This window comes from Propithecus coquereli, unplaced genomic scaffold, assembly GCF_000956105.1.
Source record: "Propithecus coquereli isolate 6110/MARCELLA unplaced genomic scaffold, Pcoq_1.0 Scaffold65, whole genome shotgun sequence".
NCBI classification, from domain to species: domain Eukaryota; kingdom Metazoa; phylum Chordata; class Mammalia; order Primates; family Indriidae; genus Propithecus; species Propithecus coquereli.
Window position 1 is genome coordinate 7,349,625 of NW_012152507.1, and position 10,431 is coordinate 7,360,055.

The 10,431-nt window shown below is 34.2% G+C and overlaps 1 protein-coding gene across 3 annotated transcripts in view; it reads right to left on the reverse strand.

Annotated features, from left to right (window-relative positions):
- SESN3 (sestrin 3) overlaps positions 1 to 10,431 on the reverse strand; it is a 69,451-nt gene that overhangs the window by 24,167 nt on the left and 34,853 nt on the right. For 2 of the 3 annotated variants that reach the window (XM_012660069.1, XM_012660067.1), the window contains exons 2-3: positions 3,845 to 3,910; positions 1,046 to 1,243 (exon numbers count right to left, since the gene is read on the reverse strand). In XM_012660069.1, coding sequence (XP_012515523.1) covers positions 1,046 to 1,153 — 108 coding nt within the window. In that variant the 5' untranslated portion in view covers positions 1,154 to 1,243; positions 3,845 to 3,910. Of the gene's footprint in view, positions 1 to 1,045; positions 1,244 to 3,844; positions 3,911 to 10,431 lie in introns of those variants that run through there. The other variant, XM_012660068.1, reaches the window with a different exon arrangement.

Consider the following 10,431-nt stretch of genomic DNA (forward strand, 5'->3'; position numbering starts at 1 on the left):
TTCATGCTGACAATTTCATAAATCCATGCAAAGCAGACTTTTGACCTCTCTTTTCCTCAGGGCTGTTCTCAGCAAAATAGTATTGTTTTATTGTTTCTGTTCTCTACGTCTTGTTGTCTTGTTTCTCTCTTAGCTTGTGAGCATTCAAAGTCTGCTTTCAGCCTTACTGTCATCAAAACCATAAGCTAAAATTATAGTCTTAGTCAAGTTCCTCATTCAATAAAACACAGAATGCTGCTTTTTGTTATTGTCGTGTGAAACTTGAGTGAGAATATTAAAAAGATAATCAAAGCAAATGTGGCAAAATCTAATCTGCTAACTCCTGGCTGGCTCTGCTAGCTGTCAGCCCAGCTGTTCCCCTAACCTCTCTAAATACATACAGCACTTGCATCATGCTCTTGTTTTTCTTTTTCTCCATTAACAGTCAATGGTAGCAATTTCTTTCTATCCCTCTCTATCCTGCTGCCTATCATCCCAATTTATAATTCTTCTCCCTAACCCCTAACACCTGCCAATAATATTATAATAACCAGTTTGTAATAAGAACTATATTTAAAAGTGTTAAAATTCATTTAAGAATTCTTCTCTTATACAGATTCTCCATTAGTGATGATTGATACTGTCCTCTTATTCCACCAAATTAGTAATATCCTTCAAGTATAAAATGACTTAAGTAATGTCATAAACAACTTGTGTTTTTATTAGTAATAAAAACAAGACATCAAGAGCAAAACCAAAACTGGTAGGATATTATTTTGGACCCTACAAGCATCTTTAATCATAAAATTTTTACTAAAAATTCAGTGAGAAACATTTGGTGCATTAAGTGGCTTAAAGCATTCTAAATGTACCCAAGGGACTTGGTATCCAAAAGGCCACCAGTTTCCTCAATTCTTATGTTTATAAAATTACATGTAGCTCTATAGACACACACATGTACACACACACACACACACACACACTCACTCTAATTTTAGAAGGGAGAAAGAACAAGTGAGGAAGATGTTATCTGAAAATAGGAAAAAATAGGAAATTAAGCACCTACCATTATTGCAATGTAGTGCCTATATGGTAAAGGAAGGGGACCATCCATGCGCAACATGTAAAACTGGCTCCGCAAGAAAGACTCCAGGTACTGAGTGTGTAAACTCATGACCTGTGTGATGTTGTCCAGACGACCAGATGTAGAATATTCTTCCACAAGAAAGTTAGTACGTTCATCCACTGTGTTTGCTTGGACAACCTTATAACCAAGAAACACAAAACAAAATAACTATTGAAACATAAATACACACTTGGTTTACACAAATCATGCCGCTATTGAAGCAAATGAATATTCATTTGATATTAACAGACACTGAAATTATGCAGTTGCTCATACTAGGAACAGAAATAAAAAAAGAAAGTACCATTCATTTTTGGCTCCGGTACCACAATTTATTAAACAACAAATGTTAAATTATCAAACATTATACACACAACTATGAAATTGAAGAAAAGAAGCTTCCATCTGTGTTTCCAGGCACACTAGGCAGATTCTTCAGGGCCCACTTGCCTGACCATTTTCACACTAATTTGTGGTGAGGCAAAAGCAGCAGCGTTTGATTACATACATTTACAATTTCAGCTCATCAGCCTATGAAGGTAACTGACCACATAATTTTTAGACAAATATTTTCAGTCTGATCTTTTGTTTGCTTTTGTTATTCAACATAAAAAAAAAGCTTTCTGAAGTCTTTTTAGGGACACAGGGATATATGATAATTTGTGAGAAAGTGTTAATTGAAAAATTAATAAGGACACTAGAAGATTGTCATTTCTATTTTGAGCCTATCATATTAATTACTAAAAACAAGGAAAGTTATTAAAATGGACATCTTCCACCCTAGGGAATCAAAAGAACTTTTTCAAAAATAGATTATTTAAATATAGCTTTTATACACAATAATAGTTTGGGCATCACACCAAGAACTGGCTCTGAAGGTGTTAAGAGCTTATTAGCACCTTCTAGAAGGACCCAACTCTGTGGGTATTAATGGACATGAAATGCATAATTCTAGTACTGGTTCATTATTTATTTGTATTTTAGAATTAGAGTTCTAGACTTAAGAAGAATATGTTTTTTTATTTAGAGATAAGGAAATAGATTCGAAATTAAATTCAAGCTCATGCAACTTATTAATAGCAGAGCCTAGTCTAGAATCCAGATCTCCTAAAGGCCAGACTAATGGTCTTTCCAAAGATCCACAGTGCTATTAAGAAACTCTGTTTACTCTTCAGAGCTCCCTTCACAGTCTTTTCTGAAAAATAAGTACACATTTTACAAAGGCACTACTGATTTAGGGAAGTTTAATCCCAAAGAAAATATGTTTGAAAAGTGTAAATTGTGAGGAAATGTTAATTACAATGGTGTAACTCATTATAGAGCCAAGTATTTGCCCATTTTCCCCCATGTCATCAACTACAGAGACGAAGATGATAGTTAAAAATATAAAAGGATCCAGATGAACCACATACAATTAGGGACAGAATATTTGTTATTATTGTTTTGCTTTCCCCAGCAGAAGTTTCTTGTGTCTAATTGGATGCCTAGGGTACATTAATAGATTCATATGATGCAACAGATCCTGAAAACCAGATTATCTTCAAATATATACAGTGAAAATGACTGTGCTTCAGAAAGTCTTTATGAATACTAGGCAATGAAGAGCAGCCCCAAGCTATATGAAGGAAAGAGGCATAAGCACTGCAGATTCTCTAATGCGTGGTTATCACCCAGATCAGCTATTGCCGCTGAGCTCCTGAAATATTACTGTCTCTTGGATTTTCACTTAAATGGTAAGGTCACTAAAAAAGTGATATGAATATAAAAAGAACTGCTGACTCTGGCAATGATCTGGTATTATTCTAATTCTATCAGTCCCTTCTTTTAAGACAATGCCCGGCACAAAATAGATGATCTATAAATATTTGTTGACTAATTTTAGAACACTATAGGAATAATCCTGCTACTGTAAGATAAATGATATTTTTGCAGTAAATAGTGAATCAATACATAGTAAAACTGTATACAATATGAGCTAATAACTCCTTAAAGTAAAGAAAGACTCAATTAGTGGTTTTTAAATTTTTCTTAGCCCAAATATTTCTGAGAGGCATCCAGGAATCTAAGAAGGTCTTACACATTGCTGTGATCCTTCAAAGAGATGTGTACCCACAAAACAGGCACAAACCTTGTACTGATTATAATGTCCTTTGTGTCATTTTATAACCTCTCTTTCCTGGCATTTACCATCTTGACTCCCCATCCTCACAAAAGGTGCAGAATTGTACTGGAGATTCTGTGAAATCCTGTCCAATCAAAAACTTAGAACCAAGTGAAAAGAGTAACTACTACTTATGTAACATCATGTTTTATCTGATAAGTTTAGTGGGGACACTTACTTTTTCATTTCAAAATATCTTTTCTTAACATTTATGTAACCTATAATCACCATGAAACAGTGGCCATTTTAAAACTTAAAATCTTCAGGTTAGTATTAAATTTTATTATTCTTAGCCACTTTGTTCAGAAAAGTTATATATGAAATCAAATATGGTTAAATTTATATTTTCTAACCTTGTAGTACTATCTAACTTTAAAATAAGAAGATAGATTATTATACAGTCAAACTTGTAAGTGAAGCTGAAAAGAAATTATCTCCATGATTTTCTGACATGTGAATAAGAAACCCAAGAGCAAAATACATTTTTTACTTCCATATTAAAAATGGAGATATTCTTTGATACAATTAAGTAATTTTTTAAAATCAGACTTTATATACTTTAAGACAGATGAACTTACTTCCTTCTCTGGAATAAAGGCACTTGGTCCTCTTGTCAAGGGTTGAGATACTCTGATTCTTTTATCCTATTTTTAAAAGAAAAGTTTTATGTATTAATGACTTTCTAAGAAAAGTTAAATTTGTATACATATATTGCTAAGGTACTATAATAAACAGAATAAATAAATAAATAGAATCGTGTGAAACCAGAGTAAATGTTGAGTCTCAGATTAAAGAAAACCTATAACTGCATTGTATGGATGAGATAATGGGTCAAACGTCTCCCATAGTGCTAGGTGCACCACAGGTTCCTCAAAATGTCATTTCCCCGAGTTCATATTCTGTATCACCATAGATCTGTAGCCTACAGTTGACATGACTGAAAACCATTAAACTCTGTAATAAAATTGTATCTAATAGTATATTACTACCCTTTCAATTTGAAAGCTAAAGGAAAGGTTAAATTCAAAGAGAATTACATATAACTCTCCAAAGCAATTACCTGGCCTGTAGGCTTTTTTCTAAATAAAATAGCATAAAAATATCTAAGATCAAGTTCTGAAACTTTAAGAAAAATGTAAAAATTGGAGAAGTAGAGGTTAGTTTAAGAAATGAAGAATACAGTAATTCCAATTGTTCCACTTGCTATTCTGTTAGTGTTAACAACAGGTAGATCACAAATGGTATGTCTGAATGCTGTATTTTGTTAAGTTTTGAAATTTTTCATTAAATTTTTTTGATTGAAAAATATTTCAGTGTCCTTATTCAAGTGTGATTTAAGCCACAAAAATTCCTATCAGGGAATAGCTTCCTTCCTTCTCCATAGGCCTGTTTAGGAGCAGGGATAGTCAGAAGGAGGCTCTCATGCTTTGAACTCTTTCTTAGCCAGGAGAAGAGATGGGAGAAATGGCCACTTAATTTTCTATAATAAAAGTAATAGTCTAAATTTCTGGGGAAAAAAAAGCCCTACAAAGCCATAACATAAAACTATGGACTATGTCATGGTTTATAAAGATTATACAGACTGAGTGAGAAAATTAAGGAACATGGGAACACATGTATATTGGAAAAGAGTGTGTTAAGCTTTAGGTGCCACCAAATCCTCTTGAGGAAACTTCTAAGCCAAGAAAGGAACTCTAGCTGGTTCCTTATTTGAGAATAGCAATATCTATTTCATATGACTCTGTCTCCTGGCCACAGCTGACTAAACCAAGATTCCAACTAGTCAAAATAGAAGGTAGTTCGGAGCCCATGGGTGCCTTAATGTACAAGTTATGCCCAGATAGAGTTGAGGGTAACTAGCTGGACCAGTAAGGTTCTCTCAGGACTATGTACTAAACTTATAGGAAAGTAAGACAATCTGACAGAGAGAAGAGAAACAAAATACCACTCAGAAGTAGAGGCAAAGAGGAAACAACGAAGAAGCACCAGGTAGGTATCAACAGATACCTGCTTCTATGAGGAAAACTCTTTCTCTCCTTCTCTCCTCCTCTCCCCCTTCTCCGTCCATTAGTAGGTAACCTCAGTCTTCCTTGTTCCTTACTATCAAAAAGCCTACAACACAAAGTAATTACTTAAATCCCTTAAATCTTTTATTTTGCAAACTTTACAAAGTTCTTTACAGTTACAAAACAACATGGCAAAAGTAGGCAGTCAGGCATCCAACAACGATTTCTTGAGAGCCTAATCAGATACTGTGATAGACTTTGAGAATCAGATATCATCCCTGCCCTCATGAGCTTAACACACAGTCTTCATCAATTTTCAGGGTTCTATTGAAATAAATATATTAAATAATGATAACCTTAAAACTGGTAAAGTTTTGGAAATAACTAGGCATCTAGGTTATGTTTATAAGGTAATGACAAATAGGTCTCAATACTGGTCAAGCACACTAGAGGACTGCATGTTAAAAGGATTAATTCAGAATTCCAATATTGGTATTTCTTGTCTACATCAACCATAATCAAGATTTATCCAGAAAAATAAAAGGAAATAACTGATTTCTTCCCTTTGCTGGCTTCTGTAAATTACAGAAAACAAAATTTCAAACATTTTCTGTATATCTAAATGAACTAGTATGTGAAAAGCAATTTTCTGGACAATTGATCACTTCACATAAACAAAACAGCTAGAGAAACTGATTATGAGGAAAAATCATAGGTTTGAGGAGAAAAATATAATAGGCAGATAAGTGGAAATTTTAATAAAAATACATAAAATTTAGAGAAAACAAAGGGGAGAAAAAAACATAAAATCTTTTACATTACAATATACCAGGCTTTCAATCCAAGGAGCAGGATTAAGAAAAAAATTGTACCAGGAGATACAGAATGATTTATTACTAATATGATTTATTTATAAAGTCATAATTTGATATAATTCACAACTGAATTTACCTTTAAATGTTTGATATTATTATTTTATCTACAAAAATATTTTCTGGGACAGGAGAGGTTTAAATTTGAAACACCTTTTCATTATGAATGGAGATGGAAGCTACTGTACTTAAATGAATATAACACCTCTTAGTTTTTACCAATTTATAAGAAGCAACTTAAACTCAGTTTCGCTTGTGTCAACCTTGATTTGTTCATTTATTTAACAAACATTCATTAAGCATTCGCAATGTGCTAGGCACAGTGGGGACACAAGTAAGGATTAGATTGGCAGAAATGCATGCAACTAACTATACCATAGGATACATACTGAAGCAGATGCATACAAAACATGATGTGGGAAGACAACATTTTAGCAACTATCATTTACTGAGTCATTTCATGATTGTTGAACATTTAAGTTATGTATAGTTTTCACTGTTATAAATAATGCTATGATGAACATCTTCACATAAAGAGATTTGGGACATATTCTGTGGTATTTAAGATAGTTTCTTTAGGAAGATTCCCAGAGATGGATTTACTGGGGTTTGGGTTATAAATATCTTTAAACTTGTTGTTTACTGCCAATATGCTAATGAAAAAAATGTTTTATCAATTTTATTTTCATCAGTTGACAAAATGTCCATTAACCTCCTAATGTCAATAATGAAAAACAGCATCCAAAGACATGTTTGAAACTTTTTATTGTATGCTTATTTGTATACAAAGTTCTTAAGTGGAGATGTGTCAGATCTGTATTTTTAATAATATAATTCTGGGGGTGATATAGCCCCTGGGCCTGAGAAGGAAAAAAAGAAAAAACAACTGGGAAGTTATGGTAACAGTCCAGGGGAGAGATGATATAATCTGACTTAAGAGATGAGTTTACATACTGAACATAAGGGAAAACTAACATAACTTAAGTTTTGCCATCATGTATCCTTCTTCAACTTATTTTTAAAATGTCATCGCTTTTGAAATGATCAGCCCAGTTCCTACTTCTGTATAAGGAACATCTTTTCTGGTGAGGACTCTACTACTTAGTTGGCTGCTTTGTATATTTATATGAAGGTGAAAAATAATTTTAAAAATGATCAGAGCAGTTCACAAATTCTACTATAAGCTCATTTTACTATGAAATTTTTTTTCTATCCACTTCATATCTCTGTATGTTTTTAAAGTCAATAAGATCAAATAGAAAAGAAGTAGGACAGCACTAAATCCAAAAGATTCATTTTAAAACCATAAGCTGGAACTCTGACCAAATTGTAATACCTTTCCTCAGCTTTTCTTTCAAATCCAAAATGCTCAAGGACCGAGTTTCTACTTAATTCATACTCTGATTAACTATTCTGGAATCTCTGGACTTATGTTGTCCAATAGGGTAACCATCAGACATGTATGGCTAAATTTAAATTAATTAAAATTAAATAAAGTTAAAAACATGGTTTCTCAGCCACACTAGTCACGTTTCAGGTACTCAATAACAACATATGGCCGTGGCTACCGTATAAGATGGTGCAGACATTTCCATTTGCCACTGCAGAAGAGTTCTACTGGACTGCTCTGGACTCCTCATTTGGTTTTGTTTTCCAAAATCACATTTTCAGACATTTTTATACCTTTTGAAATGTTCAATGACTGCTCAGCAGAGTTACTGGTTTGATGGTCACACCTACTCAATCTCAGAACCAAGTATTTTAGTGTAATTGCAGAAAGGCTTTCAACCAAATCAAGAGTAGACCCAGATAGGGATAAATCAGGAAAGGAAAAGGAAAAAAATAAAATAACCCAGGCAGTTCCAAAGATCCTTGTTTCAACCTCTGCTTATATTATACTCTCCAGAAAAGTATCAAGGGCACACTCCTTCCTTCCCTCCCTCCCTCTCCCTCCCTCTTTTCCTCCTTCCTTTGTTTTTATTGTGGTAAAAATACCCACATAACATGAGATCTACCCTCTTAACAAATTAAATGTACAACACAGTATTGTTAACTATAGGCACAATACAGCAGATCTCTAGGACTTTTCATCTTTTTTTTTTTTTTTGAGACAGAGTCTCACTCTGTCACCTGGGCTGGAGTGTCATGGCGTCAGCCTAGCTCACAGCAACCTCAAACTCCTGGGCTCAAGCGATCCTCCTGCCTCAGCCTCCCAAGTAGCTGGGACTACAAGCATGTGCCACCATGCCCGGCTAATTTTTTTATATATATATTTTTAGTTGTCCAGATAATTTCTGTCTATTTTTTTTAGTAGAGATAGGGGTCTCACTCTTGCTCAGGCTAGTCTGGAACTCCTGAGCTCAAATGATCCGCCCGCCTTGGCCTCCCAGAGTGTTAGGATTACAGGCGTGAACCACCACGCCTGGCCTAGGACTTTTCGTCTTGTGTAACTGAAACTTAATACCCGTTGCACAGCAACTCCGCATTTCCCCCTTCCCCCAGCTTCTGGGAACCACCTTTCTGCTTTTATGTAAGCACAGTCTTCAGGTCACAGGGAAGCCTTCTTACCTCCTTGCACAATTCACATCTACCTCTTTCTGTGCAACTCTCTCCTTCCTCAGCTTCCATAACACTGAACCACCCAATACACTAACTTCTTTGGTCATTTACTTTTACACTTTGCCTAGATGTTCCTTGCAATTCTGTTTTCATAAATATTTATTCTCTCAAGTGAGTGTTCTCTTCCATGTTTCAATCTTCTTTACACAAAATTCTAATGAAATTTGTTATGGTCACCATATTAGGGGGAAGATAATGGATTGGGTGAGGAGAAAAAAGGGCATGTGATATGAAAATGAGCAAGCCATGCAACTGCCTCCTGAATCTTTTATATCTAATGAAGAGCTAGCTCTTCTCTGCCCTTCAGTCTGGCTTTGGGGTGTTTTGTGACATCATCTGGATGCAATAATTATCACCTTAAAATCAACATGTTTAAAACTAATTTTCCACCCCAAACCAGCTGTTCCTCCTCACTTTCCTCTGTAGGTTATAAAATCACCACACACGGTATTAACCCTGGCTCAGATTCACAGTTATCTTTGACTCTTTATCTTAGGAGCCTGCATTCAAACAGTTGCCAAATCCAATAATTGCCTTTTACCAACTAATCTTTGAGTCATCCTTTCCACAGCCCCTTCTCAATCATAAGGTTTCTCTCATGCTGAGAAGTATTTTCTCCTCACAACTGAAAATAATGTCAATTCTAGGCCATAGCTTTTTCCCTTGTTAAGAAGTTTTGAAAAGATAACACATAAAAATGTAAAAAACACCAAGCACAATACAAAATAAGATGTTTTTATTTTTCTTCTGCCCATTTTCTTCAATGTCAAAAAAAAAAACAAAACTAGAACAGATATATTTTCTCAACAGATGCTACTGGAATAGAAAAATTCAAGGGTTGTTCTATATTATGAGTGAAAATACCCTGTGGCTGCACTAATACTGCCATGTTTCCCTCTCTTTAATTAAAGATAAAGCTAATATCTTCTTCTTGGGAATAAATGAGTTTGATCATTTATTCAAAGATCTAGTGAATCTTTCACAATGACCTTTAAATCATAAACCTGTTCAGTTTCTGTGAAAACGAAAAAATAAAAAACAAGTCCTGGAGTTTCTTTAGCTATACCGTCCATTACAGCAGCCACTAGCCACATATGCCTATTTAGATTAAATTAACATTAAATAAAGTTAAAATTTTAGAGCCTCAATTGTCCTAGCCACATGTCAAGTGTTTAATAGCCACATGTAGCTAGTGGGTACCAGGCCAGATAATGCAAATCTAGGATATTTCTATCATTGCCAAAGGGTCTATGGTACAGTTTTGCTTCTTAACGTTTTTCAGCTCCTGGGATGATGCCCCTAGGATAATGCAAAGATATAAAATGGCTACAAATTCAGGAATAAACAAAGCACAATAAACATGTACTAAAGTACCTTCACAGAAATGAAAAATTGACTTGGATGTTTAAACTGGAAAAACCAATAAAACCAACAAATTAACTATAATAACAGAAAAGCTCAAAAATGCCATTCTGCAGAGTCTAAATTTATGACAGTTTTGAAATCACTAACTAAGAAGAAGAAAAAATTCTCTAAAATGTTGCCTCTACTGTTAAAAAATAAAAAGGGGTATAGACATATTTAAGAAATTTTAAACAGTAGTAACTTTGTGATCTGTTTTCAAATATCTTAAACAGTAGTAAGAATTTGCTTAAATTTTTTTACATA